Source organism: Trachypithecus francoisi, unplaced genomic scaffold (assembly GCF_009764315.1).
Source record: "Trachypithecus francoisi isolate TF-2019V2 unplaced genomic scaffold, Tfra_2.0 Lachesis_group2, whole genome shotgun sequence".
Classification (NCBI taxonomy): Eukaryota; Metazoa; Chordata; class Mammalia; order Primates; family Cercopithecidae; genus Trachypithecus; species Trachypithecus francoisi.
In genome coordinates, this window is record NW_022681465.1 from 138,876,202 (window position 1) to 138,899,124 (window position 22,923).

General features: G+C 52.5%; 1 protein-coding gene across 5 annotated transcripts in view; it reads left to right on the forward strand.

The window, feature by feature from the left end:
* Positions 1-22,923, forward strand: part of SYNPO (synaptopodin) — a 42,363-nt gene that overhangs the window by 13,608 nt on the left and 5,832 nt on the right. For 2 of the 5 annotated variants that reach the window (XM_033180614.1, XM_033180615.1), the window contains 2 exons: positions 604-692; positions 17,557-19,916. In XM_033180614.1, the coding sequence (XP_033036505.1) occupies positions 17,889-19,916 (2,028 nt within the window). In that variant the 5' untranslated portion in view covers positions 604-692; positions 17,557-17,888. Of the gene's footprint in view, positions 1-603; positions 693-9,938; positions 10,144-17,556; positions 19,917-22,923 lie in introns of those variants that run through there. The other 3 variants (XM_033180612.1, XM_033180613.1, XM_033180616.1) reach the window with 2 other exon arrangements.

Consider the following 22,923-nt stretch of genomic DNA (forward strand, 5'->3'; position numbering starts at 1 on the left):
GGGGCATGGACCTAGCCAAGGTCCCTGCCCAGCAGGGACAGGCAGACTGACATGAAAACAAATCCTGATGGAATTACAAAGGTGATGAGCGTTTAGGGGAGAGGCAGAGGGTGTTATGACAGGAGAATGTGACCTCTGAGGGCCTTGGGATCTGTGAACAGACCTGAAGGATGAGAAGTATGGTCAGAAAGGGGCAGCCGAGGGGGCAAGGGAAGAAAGGGCTCTAGGAAAAGGAGCAGCCAGTATAGAGGCCCTGAGGGGAGAAAGTGCTGGGCTGGCCGAGCACTAGGAAGAGGGTCAGCACGGCTGGAGCCTCGCTGGCTGGGAGGTGAAGCACCACGACAGGAGCTGTAGCGCGGGGGTGGGGGCATTGGGGCTGGTGGTACAGGGCCTGGAGCCTGTGAAGGGGCTTGAGGCGGATCATAGGAAGGAGGAGCATGCTGGTGCTGATCTGGGAGGCGGGTCTTTCCTCTTTTCCTTTCGTCTTTCCCTTGGATGTCCACCCTGATAGTGCTATCGACAGACCCCATCCATGCCCCCTCAGCCACTTCATGAGGTGGCTGAATGCAGAGTCTGGGGCCATCTCTCCCTTCTTTCTTCAAGGAGGGTTATGGAGGCCCAGCAGGTCTCAGATGTAAGCTGGTGAGAGTGCATTCCTGGGCAGGAGGCTGCGGTAGAGTGACCCTGTTCAGGTGAGTTCTTACTTCCTTTTATTCCCTGTGGGAGTCTGTGGACAAAGGAGGGTCAGCTTGTGTCTGAATGAAGGCCGCCCCTGGACTTACTTCCACTGCCTGTAACGGCTGCCTGTCCCCTGTTCCATTCCAGGCACCAACCCCGGAGCCAAAGTCCTGGGATGGCAGGCGGGAGGCTTGCATTCTGAGCCCAGCTCTGCTGGACGCTCTAGGGCACACCCCTTTTCCCCCCGGGCATCAGTTTCCCCATCTCTATTATAGATAAATACTCTAATTTTTCTGCACTCAATGTGTGGCCCATGGATGCAGTATCGGCATCACCCAGAAGCTTGTTAGAAATGCAGAATCCCAGGCCGCATCCCAGACTTCCTGAATTACAATCTGCATTTTGACAACATTCCTGAGTAATTTCCATGTACTTTAAATTATGAGAAGCACTGTTCTAGGTCAGTTATTTTTAAACTTAAGACAAATGAAAATCTATAGCATATTTTTCTTTCTCTAAAGCTTTACATGTAAACACATAAGAGGGCACCCACCCACTCTATATTTATTCATCCCATGAACAAGGAGGGGGAGGAGTGTGGAGGGGTAAGCTAGAGGCACAAGCTTTATTAGGATGGGCGTCAGAAAGGAGGAGGAAAAGATAAAACAGGCTGGTGGAGGGGTGGGTGCCATCTGCTCACCTCTTGAGCACTCCTGACAGTTGGCCTCTAAGGGCCCTTTCAGCTCTGCCCTCCAGGCACCTCTGCTTTATGGCTTTGGAGAGGGAGTGCTTGATAGTCCATAGTCCAGTGACGTCTTTCCCTGCTTGTCCCTATCTTGCTGTCCTGCCCTCTTCCCCTTGGAATCCCTGAAAGAGTAGCCGGTGCTATTCTTAGTGTGACAGGGTGGTGAGGAGAGAACATACTAGTGCATTATTTATGTCTGTGAGTCAACAGAATTACATCCAGGACTCCCAGAACACCGCCTCCCAGCTTGGCCTTCATCACAGCCATGGCAGGCGGTCCACTATATGCAGATGGAGGGCAATTTCCCAGGACCCAGAAACCATTCCTTCTGGCCCTGCTCATCCCTGCTCAGAGTCCCTACCCCTCGACCTGGGAAATGACTCATGAAATACCATGGTCAGTTAGGACTAGGAAAGAGCTGCTTTGGCCATATCATTTCCTTTCATCATGCATTCAGCATATATTTATTGAGCACATATTACAAGCCATAGATGTGGGTGCATGGGTGGATGAAACAGGGTTCCTCCCTTCCAAGAGCTCACACTTTAGCCAGAGAGTTAATGTGCAGTAGTGTAGGTTTCAGGCCTTTGCCTATGTGAGAGCTGATCTGAGCAATAACATAGCAGAGTAGAAATTAAGAATCTTTTAGAGGAAACTGAGGCTCAGCACATATAAGGCTTGGTAAAGGTCACCATAGCTAGTGATCAGGTTGAACTCAGATTAGTTAGAATAAAACAACTATTTTAGATCAGATGGTAGTGTGTAGCGTTAGGGCTCTGGGGACTCTCTGCACTACTAGTGAGAAGGATCTTGTGGCTGGAAGGAAATTAACTGGTTGAGGTTGTCCTATTCTCCAGAGTCATGGAGAAGTCATGTGTACTCAGAGTTTTCATAAACCTGGAGTGGAAGGACAGTTATATTGGGGGCTGGGAGTCAAAATCACATGGGATGAGAGGATAAGGCCCCGAAGTGGTGCACCCCCTGAGGCTGTGCGAACGGCTCTGGCTGGGAGCCAACGAACCATGAGATCCTGGGCAGGTCCCTTGTCCTTTCTGTGCCTCAGTTTTCTAGTCTGTAAAATGGTGTAACAATCCTTGCTCTGTCTCTATCTCTGATGGATGAAAAGTGCTAGGAAAACTATAAAAGTGTTGTTTAGCTGGGCGAGGTGGCGGTCGCCTGTAGTCCCAGCTACTCGGGAGGCTGAGGCAGGAGAATGGCGTGAACCCCGGAGGTGGAGCTTGCAGTGAGCTGAGATCTGGCCACAGCACTCCAGCCTGGGCAGCAGAGCAAGACTCCGTCTCAAAAAAATAAAAAACTAAATAAAAAATAAAAAATAAATAAAAAATAAAAGTGTGCATAGTCAAGGAATGCTATAAAATTACCATATATAATTATCATAGGCTGTGTGCGGTGGCTCATTCCTATAATCTCAGCACTTTAGGAGGCCAAGGTAGGAGGATTGCTTGAGCTCAGGAGTTCAAGACTAGCCTGGGAAACTAGTGAAAACACACCTCTATTAAAATAAAAATTTTTTAAAAAGACAATTATAAAAATATATTTTATTAAATTTTTTATTAACATTATGGAGTCTTACTGTGTGCAAGTCTGTATTCCAGACATTTTCTTGTGTTAACTAACTTACACACTTAGTTATAAGATCATGGACTCTAAAGCCCAGTGGGTCCCCAACCTGGCTGTGCACAGAACCCCTTCGGGAGCCTGTTAAGGTGCATATTCTGTGGTCTCACAGGTCTAAGGTAGAGCCCAGGAATCTGCATCTTGACCACATTCCCTGAGGGATTGTGAAGCACCTACAAGTTTCTGATCTGGACCAGAGAAGGGAAGGAACTTGCCAGAGGCCTCACATTGAATTGGAGACCAGGTTGAGGCTAAAACCCAGATCTCCAGCTCCTGGCCTGATCCTTTCCCTCTACTCTTCAGTTGCCCCCAAGAACCCTAGAGGAATGAAGGTGGAGATGACTTTGGTGACAGGTGAGGATGCTGGTGATGGTGCTAAGGTGTACGGTGCTATGGCAGGCATTTCACATGGCTTATTCCATCTAATGGCAATAAGGATAGAAAAGGGGATATTCGACTGGGCACAGTGGCTGATGCTTGTAATCCAAACACTTTGAGAGACCAAGGTGGGAGAATTGCTTAAGGCCAGAAGTTTGAGACCAGCCTGGGCAACAAAGTGAGACCTCGTCTGTACAAAAAATCTTTTAAAATTAGCCGGGTGTGGTGGCCCATGCCTGTAGTCCCAGCTACTTGAGAGGCTGAGGCAGGAGGATCCCTTATCCCTGGAAGGTCACTGCCATGAGCTGTAATCATGTCACTGCACTCCCGCCTGCCAGCCTGGGTGACAGAGTGAGACTCTGTCTTAAAACACACGCACACACACACACACACAAAAGGGGACACTCTCTACAGCCACATGATCCCCTGGCTCATTTGAGCATCAAGTGGCAGATTTTAATGTACCCTTGGAAAAGGGAGACTATGAGTGAGGTGCAGAGATACTGGAGAAGTGAATTTGAAACCATACCATCAGTGCATTGTCCGTTCTCCAGGAGCATGTGCCCTCAAGGCAAGAGTTGTCTGCTAACCCGGTTACTTGAAGACAGGGCAGCGTGGCAGGAATGAAACATGTATGTCCCACAAGGTGTGTACCTGATGCCCGTCCATCCATGCCAGCCTTCCATATGAGTCCCGTGTACCTATGGGTGCTCAGTGTGCACATATTTGTGTGTATGTCCTGCCCCCTCTGTGGGTGTGCATGTGTGCCTGGGCACGCTCTGCTCTGTGTAGCACAGGCTGGAAGCAAGCAGCACCTCTGTGTGTGGGCATACGTGCAGAGGAGGATGTGCTGCTGCCGGCTGGAGCCTCTCCAGCGTTAAGAGGCTACTGAGAATGCGTGTATGTTGCAGGTGTATGTGTGTGTGTATGGAAAGGGTTGCAACGCAGAGCTCAGAAGGAGAAGGGCCATTACAGAAAACATTTGTTTGTTGGTTGGTTGGTTGGTTGGTTTTAGACAGAGTCTTGCTCTGTCACCCAGGCTGGAGTGCAGTGGTGCAATCTTGGCTCACTGCAACCTGCGCCTCCTGGGTTGAAGTGATTCTCTTGCTCAGCCCCTGAAGTAGCTGGGATTACATGCATGCGCTACCATGCCTGGCGAATATTTTTAGTAGAGATGGAGTTTCACCATGTCGGACAGGCTGGTCTTGAACTCCTGACCTCAAGTGATCTCCCCGCCTCAGCCTCCCAAAAGTGCTGGGATTATAGACGTGAGCCACTGCACCCGGCCCACGCTTTTCTTATTCATGTCTTACCTCCATATTATGTGTATCATTCTTAAACCTGCCAGGTATGAGCCTGCCTCAGGACCTTAGCACTCGCTGTTCCCTCTGCCTGCATTGTTGCCCTAGACAAGCATATGCCTCACTCTCTCACCTTCTTACGTTCTTTGCTCAGATGCGCCCTCTCAGTGAGGATAGCTTTAGTTATCATATCTACCTTTGGTTATCATATCTACCTTTGCAAATCACTCCTCACCCTTACAGTCCGTATACCCCCAGTCCCTGCTTTATTTTTTATAGCATTTACCATCTGACTTACTTGTGTATTTATTATCTTGTTCCCTTACTTGAATGCAAGCAGAGGTTTTAATCTGTTTCCCTTCACACCTGTGAACAGTGCCTGGCCCTTAGTTGGTGTACAATAAATACTCATGGAATGAATGAATCCATGCACCACCTGTACGTATTTTCTTTAAATTTTGCCAGTGAAATGTCCACTTTAGCCTCTCCTTAAGCAGTAATATACCTGAGATCACAAGTGTGTTTATTATACCTCTTTTCCAATTCACATTTGAAATGTACATAACTATTAAGATTTTAAATATCAGGGTACCACCTAAAATCCTTTTTGCTTCCATTAGTGGTGGGGGCACTACACTCTAGGAACCACCAGACCAGTCCAATCCCTCCTTTGGACAAATTGGATGCACTGAGGCCCCAAGAGGGTCAGGGATCAGCCCAGCGTCTCGCCCAGGTTGTGACAGGACAGACCCTAGAACCAAATCTCCTGACGTCTAGTCTTCTTTTGTTTTGTAGTTTGAGGGAAACATGGAGGGCGGGACCGCATGGCTCAGCCTTTCCCTGGCAGGAGACTCCTCCTGTTGGAGCGGGGCCAGACCCGCCTGGTAACGGGTGAATGGCAGCAGAGGAGAGGGCCATGGAAGGGTCAGCAGCCTCCAGCGCCCCAGAGCCATGGTGTCCTCCTCTGAGGGGCCCTGGAGTTCAAAACTGATTCTGGCTAGAAGTGACATGGGGATCCCTGTGCAGAGAGGATGCTAGGGGGTGTTGGGAAGGGGGATGGGGTTGATGATGAGCAGACGAGTGTGACCAGACCCAGAGAGGGGTGGTGAAGACAGGGAGAGAGACAGATACAGCCCCAGCCTGGTCGAGTTATGCAGAGGTGGGTGTGTGCAAAAGCCTACAGTCAACCACTCCTCCAAGGTGTGCACAGTGCTTTATACTTTAGAAATCATTGCTGCATCTCATTTACTCAGCAGCTACTCTGCAAACCAGATATTATCATCCCTGTTTCACTGATGATGAAGTTGAGACTCAGAGAGGTGAATGATTTACTGAAGGTAGCCCAGCAATTTGAATTGGATGCCTTGCTGAGCCATAGATGGGGGAAGAACTGGCTGCACCTCTGATTGGATTTGGTAAAGGAGGGCTGTCTGTGGGAGGAGCAGGCAGGCTGAATGGATTCGGGAGCGAGGGGCCGGCTGGAAACCCACAGTCCACTCACTGGCCAAATAACCTTGACAAATCGCAAAACCTTTCTTTTTGAGGCTCAGTTTCCTCATCTGTAAAATGAGAATAATGGCACTCCCTAACTCACATCTTGTGAGGATAAAATAAAACAACATGATGAAAAATGATAACACTGAAACCGAACGCCTCGCACATTTGATGTGCTCAGGAAGCAGCAACTTGAGTGATGAACATGAGTGCACCCGGCCCCTGACGAGTTTGCGCACAGTGACCACCTGCCACGACTGAGGGATTCCCAGTGCCTTCTTTGGCAGCTGTGAGTGAGCCTGAGACCCCGTCTGGGGGACCTGCAGGGGTTGGGGGCAGGTTTGTCTGTCCCAGAGCCCCAGGCTGGTGATGACGCCTCCCGGGGATAAACCTCATCTCTCTGTTGTTTACCCCATGTGCGGTGACTTTGTCATTATCATTCCTCCTGCGTTTTTTCTCTGAGTTATTTATTTTTCTGTGAGGAAGGAATGTGGGGAATTTACCACAGGGCGCTGGCCTTCACGTTCAGCTGGGCTGCAGGGCGTCCTTTCCTATAAGAAGGAAGCTGCTGAGACAGATGGCAGGAGAGGTGGAGGCGGAGGGTCCTAGCTGGCTCTGTGGCCCAAGGAGTGGGGGGCGGTTATGTAACTCACCGGAGGCCCAGGTTCTGGTCTCTGGTCTTGAGCCTGGTAATGTACGTAGCTCCTGTGGAACTGTTCCTGGCCCTTCCCATTCACCCCTGGCCTGTGGGCAAGCCCAGTGGGTGTGTTCTTCTATCAAAATTTCCTTTCTATTCAGCTAGTCTAGGTTTGGGGTATGTGGGTGGGTAGGAGAGTGGGGCGGGGGTTATCTTGAACCTCCTAGTCTCTGCTGAGCTATCCTCATTGCTTAGAATGCTTCCTTATCTCGCCGGGCGCGGTGGCTCAAGCCTGTAATCCCAGCACTTTGGGAGGCCGAGACGGGTGGATCACGAGGTCAGGAGATCGAGACCATCCTGGCTAACACGGTGAAACCCCGTCTCTACTAAAAAATACAAAAAACTAGTCGGGCGAGGTGGCGGGCGCCTGTAGTCCCAGCTACTCGGAGGCTGAGGCAGGAGAATGTCGTGAACCCGGGAGGCGGAGCTTGCAGTGAGCTGAGAACCGGCCACTGCACTCCAGCCTGGGCTACAGAGCGAGACTCCGTCTCAAAAAAAAAAAAAAAAAAAAAAGAATGCTTCCTTATCTCCATCTTTCAAGATCTAGGACATATGTCACCTCCTCCAGGAAGCCTTCCTGGATTGCTTCATCCTAATTCATCTTTCTCTTAGGTTCTGTGTTCTCCCCTCACTTCATGAAACATTCTTCCTCTTAGATCTAACACAGTGATTTGAGACTTCATCTCCCTCTTCTCTCACAAGCGTGTTGCTCTCTCCTTCCTTCTCCTCCCACTCCCAGGAACCACCCTCTAGATCTTTGATCTAGAATCTAGATGAATCTTGGATTTAGACAAATCTAAAATTCATCTCCAGGGATGAATGGTGAAGCAAAATATGAAGGGGGAGGCTTTGGATTGTGGAAGTGCTCATCCTTTAGTAGTTTATTTAGTCAACACAGTGATGGTTTCAGCCCCTCCTGGCTGATGACTTCTGCTGAGTCTGGGGACATTTACAGAGGACGGAGACCAGTCCTGACCCTAGGCTGGCACAGGGCTAAGGAGAAGGACCACATCTTTGTGGTGGGCCCAGAGTGTGCCAGGCCCTGGGAAGAGTAGGGAACCCACAGATGACCTAGGCCTCGCCCTGACCCTGGCAGAGGCAGTTTAGGGGAAACCACCTCTTTCCCCTGCCCTGACTTGCCACCTTTTTGTCCTTTAGATTATGCGTTTTCTCTGGAAAGGCAGGGTGTGACGGTCCTTTCTGTATTCCTAAGGCTTCCAGGGAGCTGGGAGTGGGGAGAGTGAAACAGCAGGAGGGGGCTTTGTGAGCACAGGCCTAGCTCACCAGGGTTGGACTGGAGAGGTGGAAGGCTGGGCTGTGATCCTGTGATCCTCTCTGTGAGCCCTCCCTTTTCAGTTTGCTGTATACTTGGGGCTCAGCCTGCCTCTCTCTGGGTTACCATCTCAAAGTTTCTAAAAATCGACTGATTATAGATTAATGATTACCCCAGTAGAGTGGGCAAGAGAGAGGCTGTGGCTCCTGGCCTTTGGCAGGGCCCTGGTCAGCCAGCAGGGAGCAGGGCTTGTGGTCTGCAAGGATAGAAGATGGGTCGGGCCCGCGCTGACTGAGGAGCCCTCATGTTAGCTTCTCCTAACCCTTCCATCTCTGCCCTCCCTGATCCTGACCCAGTGCCAGCAGAGAGAAACCAGAAGTTTGGCCAGGCCCAGCCTCCTTCCCCTGGGTTTCTGAGTTTTCTCAACCTGCTCTTTCCTCTGAGCCCTGTTTCTGTTTGAGGCCTCTGGGCCAGGTTGAACAGGGGAGGAGCACTGATCTAGGAGTCTGAATGGACTGATGAGGGCTTCCGACAAGAAATGGCTGTTGGGCTGGGCCTGGGTGGGTGAGTAGGGGAGGTGAGTTTGCCCTGTGGGGAGCTCTTTGGAAGGAAGGCGTCCAGGCTTGAGATCAGTCAGACCATGAGGGGCCCTTGCTAAGCTGTGAGACCTGGAGTGAGTTAGCTGCTTCTGTGTGCCTCATCTTCCTCATCTACGAAATGGGGATAAGGGAACCTCCTCTCTGAGCTGCTGTGAGGATTAAATGAGAAAAGGCACATTAAACCCCTGGCTTGGCAACATCTGGTGCTCCCAGAATGTTGGCTCTTGTCATTCTCATAGATTTCATGTTTATTCTGCAAGTGCCAGTGAAAGATGTGGAGGGGACCAGGGAGGAATACAGAGGTGAAGCCGTAAAGGCCCCTGCCCTCGAGGCCGCTGCAGTCTCTAGGGGAAAATAGGGCCCATAGCCTGATTGCTACAAAGCAAACACTGGGAGGGGCGGCATGGCCCACGTGACTGGCCCTGGACTGGGCATTGGGCCAACCTGGGCTTGAATTTCAGCTCTTCCTCTGGCTGGCTGTGCGACCTTGAGCAAGTCACTGCACCCCTCTGAGCCAGCGTCTTCTCTAATGTGGAGATGAGGATAGTGCTGGCCTCCTGGGTTGCTATGGAAGTAAGTGAAGTAAGGCCCTGTCCTGGCACCTGGCATGTGGTGAGCACACCCTGAAAGATAACTTTTACTAGAATGAATAACACACAAGGTGATGGTTATGAAGTGGTGCAGATAGAACGTTGGTGGATCAGGGAAGGCTTTTTGGAGGGGGTGGTAGCATTCTAGGTAGGCCGGAAATCTGAGGGATTAGGGCATGTAGAAAGGATGTGAGACAGAGGAGGGTTCCCGGTAGAGGGGGTCTGTGCAAACGCTGCTCTGCAGGCAGGAATTCATTGGGCAACTGTGGGAACTGCAGGCCACCGAACTCCCTCCACTGTTGCTGAGGGCACAGAGAGAAGGTGAGTGAGCTCTCGGGCAGGCCCCAATGGAGGGGCTTTGAATGCCAGGATGAAGCCTCTCCTCTTGATCCTCCATGTCCTGGGGAGGCAGCAGAGGGTTTTGAGCAGGAGAGAGGCATGAGTGGAGCCCAGAGGGAGGAAGATGAATCTGGCAGCGTGGGGCGGGTAGATTGGCGGGGGAGAGACTGGGGGTGGAGAGGCCATTTAAAAGGCTGTTGCAAAATCGGTTTTCCTGATAAAGAGCTGGGCTGAGTCATCTGTGGAGGAGAAAAGTCATATCCAGCTCCGTCGTGTTGCTGTCGATGTGGGATTTTCCTGGCTTCGTCAGCCAGGCAATTGGCTGCCTTTGCCGGAGGCTTTGAGAACCGAGGCCCGAAGGCCGGCAGGAGCATCCAGGGAGAAGCTTGGCTTCAGGGAGGACCCAGCAGAGTGAGTAAGATGAGCACCCGGAGGTGCCTTTGTGGCTTGGGGTATATGACTTAGGGCATGTGGTATCCCCCTCTGATCTTAGTCTGTCCTCTGGGCATCAAGGGAGAGGTATGCGGTGATTTCTGCCAGCCTGTGAGTGGTGAGGCGGGGGCTGGGCCTGGGGCTCCCCACCCCACTTCTGTGTCTTCTCCCATGCCCGGCAGTCTTTCCCACCAAAGCCTAGATTATTCTCCTCCCAAGAGGAGGTCTGGCAGTCTGCCGGCCCCAGTCAGGTTGCACTCGCCATGACTCTGGGGATGGAGAAGTCCCCAGGGCCTGGAGCCTGCGTCATTTCCTCCTTTCAGCGGGAGGAATGGGGAAGGGGCTGCCAAGGTAGCCAGGCCATCACTCAGGCCTCTCCATTTTCCTGCCCCCAGCTGAGCCAGAGGTTGTGCAGTGGCCAGTCATTGGTTCCTTCCTGACCTCACCAGGGCGGCAGTTTACCCAGCCTGTTTACCCTTCCTGTTGCCAAGACCCCTGGACAACCACAATGGGCTGCCTTGAGCCAATCTCTATTCCTACCCCTGGCCCCCTGGCCCACCCCACCCCACCCGACCCTGGCTAGTCACTCCCATTGACGGCATCGTGTGAAGAAGCATTTCCTTGAATTCTCCCTGTCCTGACCTTCTGCTCTGGCCTCCCCTCCCCGGCCCCACCTCCCTCCTGCGGATCCTCCGTCCACACGGGCCCCAAGTGGTGGGCAGAACAGGCAGCTGTCCACAGTGGGTGGTGGCGGGGGAGAAAGGGTTTGTCCCTTCCTACGCCAAACGAGAACTGGGGTCTCCTGACTCCCAACATTGTGATCTTCCCACTCTACTAATCTTTCATGTCCTAGCAGTCCTTTCTACCTTAGTAAGAATGAGTTCATCAACTCTTCTTCTGAGAGGAAGAAGTGGGAGAAAGAAGGAGTTGTTCTAGGCAGCTGGGTTTTCAGGGGAGAAGACGCTGCTGAGGGGCATTGATCACGAGATGAGGAAGCAGAGGGCTTTGCAGACCATCATCCAGGAGCACTGGAGCCTCTCTTGTTTTTCGTCTTTCCAGAGTCCTAGTCTGGAAGGAGAATAGTTAAGAGATTAGACTCAGAGCCAGACTTTTCTGAGTTTTGAATTCCAGCTCTGCCACTCTTAAGTTGTGTGACCCTGGGCAGGTCTCTCTGAGCCCCAGTTTCACCTGCAGAATGAGAAGAATCACAGGACTTACCTCTTGGAGGTGCTGTGAGAACTGAACAAGGTGGTAAGCATAAAGTGCACAGCACTGCACCTGGGCTGCAGCGGGGGCTTGGTAGTGACAGCGGTCATTGCAAACCCCCTTCTAATGACTGTGCTGGGGCTTCTTGCCTACTCCTCCACTTCAGGATTTACCCTGTTGGACCCAAGTCTCCCGACCCCAGGCAGCTTTTCATTGTGTCCGCGCTCCACGCCTTCCTCTCTTGAAGGCCTGTCTTCAGGGCTCCTGATCCAATGTCCAGGGTGGGTCTTTAAAGGGCTAGCCCCCCCAACCTGGCTCTGCATCCGTTTGGGTGGGGAGGCGGTGGGGACATCATGACTTGCACAAGTGCAGGCCACAGCCAGGCCAATTGAGGGTTCAATGAGGTACCTGTCCCCTGTAGCCTTTGGCCACTTCCCCACCCCTACCTTTGACACCAGGAGCAAGATCTTGGAGCAGCTGCCTGGGGTATTGCCAGAGAGGGCAGCTCCCTAGTCTGAGGAATTTTGGATGGACTTGCCCCCTGGTGCCCTGCTACGAGGGACTCTGGGGTGCCCCTCCCTCCCCAGCTTTGTTTGTGAAGGGTGGCAAAAATCATCTGGATGGCTGGCTGGATCTGGTCCAAACCTCCTGCTGAATTCCTTTTCCATGGAGTCACTGTGGGCTGGAGTGTGGGCTGCAGGAGCTTGCCTTGGAGGGCAGAGCTCTCTTACCTCCTGGCCTTTTCTGCCATTCCTCTTGTTCCAGAACAGTAGCTTGGGAGCAGTTCTAAGCTCAGAGAGGTGGCAGTGATGGGATCTTAGCAGCAGCCCAGGCTGTGAATGGAGCCTCACTGGGAGTCAGCTGACCTGGTCTTGGACTCACATCCTCCTCTCTGACCCCTTCCTTGGCTGGGCCTCCCAGGCCAGCTTATTTCTAAAGGCCCTTCACACTCTGACATTTGAGGATTTTCTAAACCCATGGCCTTCTAGAGCCAGTAAGGAGAAAAGCAGAAAAATGCAAGGGCATTGCGAGGTCTGGAGTAATCAAACACTGAAGGGCTTTCTATGAGCCTTGCACGGTGGGAACCAGCCAGCCAGGAGCCTAGTGCTCTCTGCAGTAACGCAGAGCCAGGTGTGAACACAGCTCTACTCCTTTTGGCTCTGTGATCTTGGGCAGCTCACTTTACCTCTCTGGGCCGTAGATTTCTCATCAATAAATAACAATAATTTGTGCCTTATAGGGTTGTTTTGAAAATTAAATAATATGAGTAAAGTATGTGTATAGGTATACAGTAAGGGACCAATCAATGTTAGCTACTGTTGCTGCAACTGTGTCATAAGAAACACTGGTAGGACCACAGATGTTTATCCTGACCCTGTCCCAAGGGGATCTGATGTATCTGCAAATCTCTGCAGGGCTGTCAGGCTGGAATGAACGAGAAAACTTTTTTTTTTTTTTTTTTGAGACGGAATGTTGCTCTGTCGCCCAGGCTGGAGCGCAGTGGTGTGATCTTGGCTCACCACAATCTCTGCCTCCCTGGTTCAAGTGATTCTTCTGCCTCACCTCCCAAGTAGCTGGGATTAGAGGCGCCTGCCACCACACCCAGCTAATTTTTGTATTTTTAGTAGAGATGGGGTTTCACCATATTGGCCAGGCTGGTCTTGAACTCCTGGTCTCATTATCCATCTGCGTTGGCCCCCCAAAATGCTGGGATTACAGACGTGAACCACCGCGCCTGGCTGAGAAGATTTTTTTCTGTGCAGCCTGGGGAGGCAGACCCACATCAAGAAAGTGGATGAAGGCTGGACATGGTGGCTCACACCTGTAATCCCAGCGCTTTGGGAGGTTGAGGTGGGTGGATCACTTGAGCTCAGGAGTTCAAGATCAGCCTGGGCAATACAGTGAAACCCTGTCTCTACAAAAAATACAAAAATTAGCCAGGCATGGTGGCATATGCCTGTAGTCCCAGTTACTCAGGAGGCTGAGGTGGGAGGAATGCTTGATCCTGGAAGGTTGAGGCTACAGTGAACCATGATGGCGCCACTGCCCTCCAGCCTGAGCAACAGAGCAAGATCCTATCTCAGAAAAAAAAAAAAAAAAAAAAAAGTGGATGGAAGTTAATGTAAGGAAGAACTTTCTAACTGAGGAATGTTAATTAGTGGAAGGCACCTCCTGGGGGAGTGAGCTCATGTCACCTGAGTATATAAGCAGAGACTTGCACACTCAAGGGTGTGGTTTTGAAGATGCAAGAATTGTGTGGGGATTGGACTTGGTGACAGCCGCCTCTGAGATTCCGAGGTTCCGTGTTTGGGGGCAGTAAGCTCTGCCTCCCCGTAGCTCTGGAATCCCCTGCTGTTTGACCTTCAGCGAATCTCCTATGCTGGAAGAGTATCTGACCTTTTCCAGGGAGGGGAATGGGGTGACCAATTGCCAGCTTATGCCGGGAGAGCATGAGCCCTCTGCCCACCTGGGCTTCATGGCAGTCAGGCCTTGGCATTCATGATCTCATTGTGGCCTCCCAACACTCATGTCGAGTTAAGGAGACTGTGGCTCTGAGAGGTACAGTAACTTGCCAAGGTCACACGGCTAGCAAATGGCAGAGCTTGGATTCAGGCCAGGACACCTGGTTTCTAAGCAGATGCTGCATGAGCTGAGCAACCTCTCAGAGCCCTCCTGTGTGGCTGGCACCCCATCCCTTAGGCACCTCCCAGGGGAACAGCCTGGCTAATAGACATCTTTAATAGATAGGGTGATCCAGGCAGGAGAGGAGTCCTATTGAGGTGAGTAGTATCATGGGTGGGTGGGATAGGCTGTATGCTTTCACTGTTTCTAATAGGTTAGGGGAAAGCCAGGTTCGATGGAGGAGGGAAGAAGGAGGTTGTGGCCAGAAAACCTGTGGCTACTTGGCCTAGCCCCAGTGGAGTTGCTGTGACGCTGTTGGTCACAGCTTCTCTGCTCTGTGTGGACCTCCCTGTGGCTCCCATGTGGGGTCAGCTGGCTCTACCCTGGGCTACTCTCTGGACCTCTGTTTCCCACCTATGAAACAGGGTGGTGATGAAATACCTCCTCTATAAGAATTCTTCCAGCTCTGAGAGTCCATGAATTCAGAGCCTTGCTGGCAAGATGCCTAGAAAGACTGTCCCTGGAGACAGACTCAGCATGCCATGGCCAGTGCTAATGAGGGCAAGGGAGGGGAGAGCAGGGTCAGATTCCTCAAGAACTAATTAGCTTCCCACAGTAGGGAGGAGAGGGGTGACGGAGGGAGGAATTTTCTTAGCCACTGATGTTGCTTCTGACCCTGGTCACAGGCTGATCCATCCACCTGTCTGTCAAGTCGTTTGTTCATGCATCCTTTGTTCATTAATTATTCAACAATTATAAATTGAGCACCAACTGTGTGCCAGCTGGGCACTGGGGATAGAAAGAGAAATGGTTGCCTATAGTGATCTTATAGATTAATAGGGGACTGAATTCAGCCTGATCTCAGGACCTCAAGTCCCAGACTGACCCCTTACCCCTGATGACCTTGTTTCTGCCCCTTATGTCCCAAAGAGACCTTTTGGGATGAGCAGACAGCTTGAGCATGGGCTGGAAACCCCAGAAAGAACAGTTCTGACTCTAGCTTTGTCACCCTTGGCTTTGCAGCCTTGGGGGATTTCCTTATATATCTCTGAACCTCCGTTTCTTCTTCTGAAAAACACAGGCAAGCAATGCTTATCTCATTGTGGTCTTGTGCAGATAAAATAAAAGAATGCAATGTTCTAGAGTAGTCGTTGGTGAAACTAGCTCAATTTGTTACTTTTCTAGTGTTAAAGGATGTGAATTTTAAAATGATTATTTAAGTAAAAATGGGAAGAAATCCTGGGAGGAGATAGAATAATGACACAAGCAGTGGTTACCTGATTATGATATGGAGTAATCGGGGATGGGGTGACACTTTTTACTGTATACCTTTTTATGTTTTAATTTTTAGGGCCAGGTATGGTGGCTCATGCCTATAATCTCAGCATTTTAGGAAGCCAAGGCCAGAGTATCACTTGGGCCCAGGAGTTTGAGACCAGCCTGGGCAGCATAGCGAGACCCCTTCTCTACAAAAAATACAAAAAAGAAAAAATTGGCTAAGTGTGGTGGTGCACACTGATGATAGTCCAGCCATTTGGGAGGCCGAGATGGGAGGATGGCTTGAGCCCAGGAGGTTGAGGCTGCAGTGAGCTATGATGGTGCCACTGCATGCCAGCCTGGGCAACAGAGCAAGACCCTGTCTCAGAAAAGTAAAAATAAAATAAAAATGGATGAATAAATAAATTTTTAGACTATGTGAATGTATTACCTACTCTAAAAAGGGGAAATATTAGTGACATCTCTTTATAAAATCAAATCACATGCCTGTAATCCCAGCACTTTGAGGGACTGAGGTGGGCAGATCACTTGAGCTCACCTGAGTTTGAGACCAGCCTAAGCAACATGGTGAAACCCTGTCTCTACAAAAAAAAAAAATTAGCCGGGCGCGGTGGCTCAAGCCTGTAATCCCAGCACTTTGGGAGGCCGAGACGGGCAGATCACGAGGTCAGGAGATTGAGACCATCCTGGCTAACACTGTGAAACCCCATCTCTACTAAAAAATACAAAAAACTAGCCGGGCGAGGTGGTGGGCGCCTATAGTCCCAGCTACTCGGGAGGTTGAGGCAGGAGAATGGCGTGAACCCGGGAGGCGGAGCTTGCAGTGAGCTGAGATCTGGCCACTGCACTCCAGCCTGGGCGACAGAGCAAGACTCCATCTCAAAAAAAAAAAAAAAAAATTAGCCGAGTATGGTGGCACACATCTGTAGTCCCAGTTACTTGGGGAGCTGAGGCAGGAGAATCACTTGATCCCAGGACATAGAGGCTGCAATGAGCTGAGATCTCATCACTGCACTCCAGCCTGGGTGACAGAGTGAGACACTGTCTCAAAAAAATAAATAAATACAAATTAAAAAAATTAAACCAGACAGTGGTTTATTAAAATATTTTTGTTTAAAAAAATTAGGGCACATTCCTATACTATAAGTCTGAAAGTATAAAGGGCCCTAAGGAAGGCACACAGAAAATATTCTGGGGGTTCATTTGTGCATTCAGCAATATCTACTGAGTGCCACTGTATGACAGGTGCCGTTCTAGGAGCTGCTGTTAGAGCGATAAACAAGTCAGGTGGCTGGGTGTGGTGGTTCACGCCTGTAATTCCAGCATTTTGGGAGGCCAAGGCGGGTGGATCATCCGAGGTCAGGAGTTTGAGACCAACCTGGCCAACATGGTGAAACTCTGTTTCTACTAAAAATACAAAAATTAGCTGGGCATAGTGGCACATGCCTGTAATCCCAGCTACTTGGGAGGCTGAGGCAGGAGAATCACTTGAACCCAGGAGGCGGAGGTTGCAGTGAGCCGAGGTTGCGCCACTGCACTCTAGCCTGGGGGACAAGAGCGAAACTCCTTCTCAAAAAAACAAAAAAAAAACAAAAAACATGTCAGGCAAGGTCATCGCCCCCTTGGAGCTATGCTCTAGGTGAGGAGATGGATAATAGAGAGGGAAACATAAAAATCATTTCAACTTGGTGAATGCTATGGAGAAAACAAAACAGATTGGGATAGGAGAAGGAAAGGTGCCTCCAGAGAGGGGACATTCCAGCTGAGACTTGAGTGGCAAGAAGGAGCCAGCATGGACTGCTACCTGGGAAAAGATTATTCCAAGCGGAAGGAGCAGCAAGTCCAAAGGCCCTGGGGCAGGAACATACTTGGCATTTTCAGGGAAGAGAAAGCAAGCCAGTGTGGCAGAGCCTAGTGAGAGAGGAGAAGGCGGTGGGGAGGAGCCAGGGACACAGTGGGACTTCTAGGGTGAGGTGTTCGTACTCAGTTTGGTAAAGTGCCGTATCAGCAACTGTCAGGGGGAATCCAAATCAGGGACCAGTTAATCCTGAGAGGATAATCAGAGTGGCGTAGAGGTGGTGGCATTTGAGTTGGGCCATGAAAGGTAGGTCAGGGCTGATTACGAAGTGAGCTAATTCTAAGAAACAGTGAGTGACAATTAAATTCCAGAAGAAGAGATCCTGTGTAGGAAGGGCCGAGGCTTCCATCTCGGTCTGCCTGTCTGTCTGTGCACCCCTGTGTCACTGCATTCCTGTTTGCTAACTGGGCTTCTGTCCCTCCCCGCAGCATTGGGCCAGATCACTAGCCTCACGGAGAAGGATCTGAAAGAGGCCAAGGCGCGGAGCCAGCAGATTGCAGCCCAGCTGACCACCCCTCCCAGCTCCAATTCCCGTGGCGTCCAACTCTTCAACAGGCGCCGGCAGAGGGTGAACGAGTTCACCTTGGAGAGCCACGGCCAGAGGGGACAGAAGCCCAGCCAAGAGTCCCTCAAAGTGCTCCCTGAAAGCCCCCCAGGCCATGCCCCGGGGCTCAGCCTGAGTTCTACCTCGCTGCCGGAGCCAGGCCCTCCACGGCACCCCAATCCCCAGAGCCCCGACAGAGGGGTCCCTGGCCGCAGCATGGAGGGGTACTCAGAGGAGGCTAGCTTGCTGCGGCACCTGGAGAGGGTGGCCAGTGAGGAGGAAGAGGTGCCACTGGTGGTTTATCTAAAGGAGAACGCAGCACTGCTGACAGCCAATGGGCTCCACCTGTCCCAAAACCGAGAGGCCCAGCAGTCCTCACCGGCCCCACCTCCAGCTGAGGACCACAGCCCATCTGCAGATGTCAACCAAAACCTTGCCTCGCCCAGTGCCACGCTCACCACACCAGTTTCTAACAGCAGCCACAACCCGCCAGCCACCGATGTCAATCAGAACCCACCGGCAACTGTCGTCCCACAGAGCCTGCCACTTTCTAGCATCCAACAGAATTCCTCAGAGGCCCAACTCCCATCCAGTGGCACAGTGCCTGCTTCCAAACCCAGCACCCTGTGTGCTGACGGGCAACCCCAGGCACCGGCTGAGGAAGTGAGATGCAGCACACTCCTAATTGACAAGGTATCAACTCCAGCTACCACCACCAGCACCTTCTCCAGAGAAGCTACGCTCATCCCCAGCTCCAGGCCCCCAGCCTCAGATTTCATGTCCAGTTCTCTGCTCATTGACATCCAGCCCAACACCCTAGTGGTGTCAGCAGATCAAGAGATGTCTGGGCGAGCAGCTGCCACCACACCCACCAAGGTCTACAGTGAGGTCCACTTCACACTGGCCAAGCCCCCATCAGTGGTCAACAGGACGGCCAGGCCTTTTGGGATCCAGGCGCCAGGAGGCACCAGCCAGATGGAGAGGAGCCCCATGCTAGAGAGACGACATTTTGGGGAGAAGGCCCCGGCTCCCCAGCCCCCCAGTATCCCAGACAGGAGTCCCCGGCCACAGAGACACATAATGTCCCACAGCCCCATGGTGGAAAGGAGGCTGATGGGGCAGCGAAGCCCGGCCTCAGAAAGACGCCCCTTGGGGAACTTCACTGCACCCCCCACCTACACTGAGACCTTGTCCACAGCCCCTCTGGCTTCCTGGGTGAGGTCTCCTCCCTCATATTCTGCCCTGTACCCCAGCTCCGACCCCAAGTCTTCTCATCTGAAGGGCCAGGCTGTTCCTGCCAGCAAGACAGGCATTCTAGAGGAGTCGATGGCCCGCCGGGGCAGCCGCAAATCCATGTTTACCTTTGTGGAGAAGCCCAAGGTGACCCCGAATCCAGACCTGCTGGATCTGGTACAGACAGCGGATGAGAAGCGGCGGCAGAGGGACCAGGGGGAGGTAGGCGTGGAGGAGGAGCCCTTCGCACTGGGGGCCGAGGCCTCCAACTTCCAGCAGGAGCCAGCACCTCGCGACAGGGCCAGCCCCGCGGCGGTAGAGGAGGCAGTCCCAGAGTGGGCCTCCTGCCTCAAGTCACCCCGCATCCAGGCCAAGCCGAAGCCCAAACCCAACCAGAACCTCTCCGAGGCCTCTGGGAAGGGGGCTGAGCTCTATGCCCGCCGCCAGTCACGGATGGAGAAATATGTCATCGAGTCTTCAAGTCACACACCGGAGCTGGCCCGCTGCCCATCACCTACCATGTCCCTGCCTTCCTCCTGGAAATACCCCACTAATGCCCCCGGGGCCTTCCGAGTGGCATCGCGAAGCCCAGCCCGGACCCCGCCTGCCTCCCTCTACCATGGCTACCTGCCTGAGAACGGGGTCCTGCGCCCAGAGCCCACCAAGCAGCCGCCGTACCAGCTGCGGCCCTCGCTCTTTGTCCTCTCGCCTATCAAGGAGCCTGCCAAGGTCTCACCAAGAGCTGCCTCGCCTGCCAAGCCCAGCTCCTTGGACCTGGTGCCCAACCTGCCCAAGGGGGCTCTCCCTCCGTCTCCTGCCCTGCCTCGGCCCTCCCGCTCCTCACCGGGCCTCTACACCTCCCCCGGCCAGGAGAGCCTGCAGCCCACGGCTGTGAGCCCTCCCTACGGCGGTGACATCTCCCCTGTGTCTCCCTCCAGGGCATGGTCTCCCCGAGCCAAGCAGGCCCCCAGGCCCTCCTTCTCTACCCGGAACGCCGGGATTGAGGCTCAGGTGTGGAAGCCTTCCTTCTGCTTCAAGTAACGAACCCCATTGGGGTCCCACTGCCGGTCAAGTTCCCCTCCTTGAGGGCCAGATGGAGAGCAGACGTGGCAGGAAATGGCACAGAGCTGAGTGAGGAGAATGGGGAGTCCATGGTTCAAGGTCAGATGCGGCCACCAGCTGGCTTTGTGACCTTGGGCGAGTCGCCTCCCCTCTCTGAGCTGAAGCTGCCCCTCCCCTACTACAACAGGGGTCGGACTCCATGTCTGAGTGGGGAGGAGGGTCATGGAGAGAGAACTGTCTGGAAGCCCTGATGCGTAGAGGGGCATCCTCTGGCCTTTGTGAGCTGTAGGGATGCAGCGTCTGATGCCAGCGTCTTGCTGGAGGAGTGGCCTAGAAGGGGATCCTAACAGGGACTTCTGGAGCAGACAGAGCCTGCCAGTGCCTGTGGAGTCAGCCAGCCAAGGGTCTGCCTCCTCAGCTGCCCCAGTGGAGGCCTCCCTCCTGAGGCTCAAGCTCCTGGCATCTTTCTTCCTATCGCTGGATTCTCACCTCCATGGGCCTGTCTCTTCTGCCTCTGCCTTCCGGACACCGTTTCCTCTCCGCTGCTTCAGAGAGCTTTGCCTCGCCTCCGCCTGCGCTCCTCTCCGGGGTCCTTCTGCTGGCTGCGGACTCAGCCCACCACTGCTGTCTGACGCTTTTCTTCCTGCCCCCTCCGAGGCCTGGCTCTGTTTTAGGGAGACCACTGGGCCCAGGCCTCAGCCCCAGTTCTTCCTGGCTTGCTGTCACTGCTGTAGGGGTAGGGGACGTCCCAGGGGATCCCCAAGAGAAGGAGAGCCCTGTAGGAGGCTGTGCAGATGTGGGTGTGCCACAGGGAGGGTGGCCCCTAGCCATGTATCCATTGGCTGTTCTTGGCTTCAGATTCAACCAAGATCTGCCTGACTAAAAGAAGCCACCTCAGTGCACTGGAACGGGGCCCAGGGGGAGGCAGGAGAGGAGGGTTCTGGTCCCATGTTACCCTCCCATTTGCTGTGTGACTTTGGCCCACTCACGTTCTCTCTTTGGGCCTCAGTTTTATCATTTATACAAAGAGGGCTTTTCTAGCTGTAACAATCTGTGAGGATTGAGAGGATAGGCTGGTCCTTTGAAGGAAGACCTTGTAAGTGACAAGACAGTCCCCCGGGAAGAAAGAGAAAGGAAATGGGCTATTGCCAAAGGACAGGTGGCATTAGATGGCTGTGAGGGTGACCTGGTGAGGGAAGGGTTGAAATGAGCTGCTGCAAGAGGCCAAGGGATGCCTGGGCTGGGCTGGGCTGGGCTGGCTCAGGCTCAAGATTGCCTGGGGACAGTGGGAGTACCAGCAGGAGCTGGGGCAAGTGCATAGCAGTGCAGTGGGAAGGGGCAGAGGAGATCTTAGAGTTTTGAGGAAAATTTAGGACTTGAAACCTGGATTCTAACAGACCAACTGCATGTGTGTCTGTAGGTCTCAGTTTCCACATTCATACAGTGAGGGTGTTAAGTCAGGTAGCTGGAGACTCCCCATCACCTCTGACACTTTTAGAGGTGATATGATACAGCCCCCGACCAAAGCTTTGTGGGGGGTGAGAGAATACAGACACAAGTGGCAGGATTCAGATGGAAGCTTCGCAAGGCTGGGGGCCGAGGACCACCCACTTCTCTTTCCCAGCCCTATTTCTGGGCTCCCCAGTGGGGCAAGGGGTGGTGGAGGCGGTGCCCATGCTGGGCTGAGCCTGCAGTTTTTGTGAGCTCTGGGCTTGTCTCCATGGGAACAGGGGTGCCTTCTTAGTGAGCTCATTTCACACAAATCGAGGGGGTATGCATGGGAGAGTTGTGAGTGAGCTCAGCTCCTTCAGGCCTGGCCCCTCCCAGAAGAGAGTGAAGCCCCTGCCCTGGACCCCTGCTCCCTTCGACCCTTGAGGGCCATCAATGGAAGAGCCCACCTTTCATTCTGCAGCACCTGCGGCCAGGCTGAGCTCTGCCCCCAACTTTGTTTTCTCTCATGTTCTCAATACACTCTGCCTCAAATCCGTCTTGCTTCTTTCTTTCTTCCGTGCTGCTAGGGGTCAGGGTTCTCTTCCTCCTCCCTGATTCTAGCCTGGGAAGTGGAGTGGGCCTGCTCAATTACTGTGCGTGAAAGTGGCTATGTCCAGCGTGCTGCCTGCATCTGCTGTATGTCTGGTTCTGCACGGGTACAGACGTGTGCTGGCTTGGAAGGGAGGGCTTCCTCTACAGCACTCAGGGAGCCAGAACCCTGTGCAAATAGCAACCTTTTGTTCTTTCCTTCCCTCAGAGTTTGGCCAAAAATACTGTAGAGGATTTTTGGGGAAAATGCACTACCTCTTCTGGTTCAGGTTTGTTTGGGTTCTTTACAAGTGGAATAGAAATTCCTCTAGCCAGCATTCGTTCTCCAGTTCCCTCAGGCCCCCTCCCTCCTCTCTATTATCTACATTTGGCCATTTCCCACTTTTGCCATTGTTTTCACTGTCTGGATCCTGAAAGCATGGAGTTTCTGCCCCTGGTGGGGAGGAAAGAACTGCCATAGATGGTCAGGAGAACTGGGTTATAACCCCAGGTCTGCATCTGATTCGTGTGTGACCTCAGACAACCTCTTCCAATCTCTGGGCCTCAGTTTCCCCTTCTGTGCAGTGAAAGGATTACAGAAGGTGGTATGGGAGCTCCATTTGATCTCTGACAGTCCAGGTTTGATTGTGTTCTACTTATGCATTCACCCCACACACGTGCCCTGCTTTGGGTCTGGGGTTGGGTTGAGCGGATGCTACTTTTTGAATTTTCACCCACCGCATTCCCAAGGAGCTCTGGTGTGCATGGTGCATTGAACTGTCTGTCAGAAAGTGAAGAGTTCTGATTTCCTGCAGCCTTTTCCTATAGTGCACACCCCCTACTCCAAACATACACAGAGTCAGTGCCCAGGCATGGCTGTTAGAGTGAGGTCAGATTCTGGCCCATCTCCAGATATGAGGAGCTGCTTACCACTGCC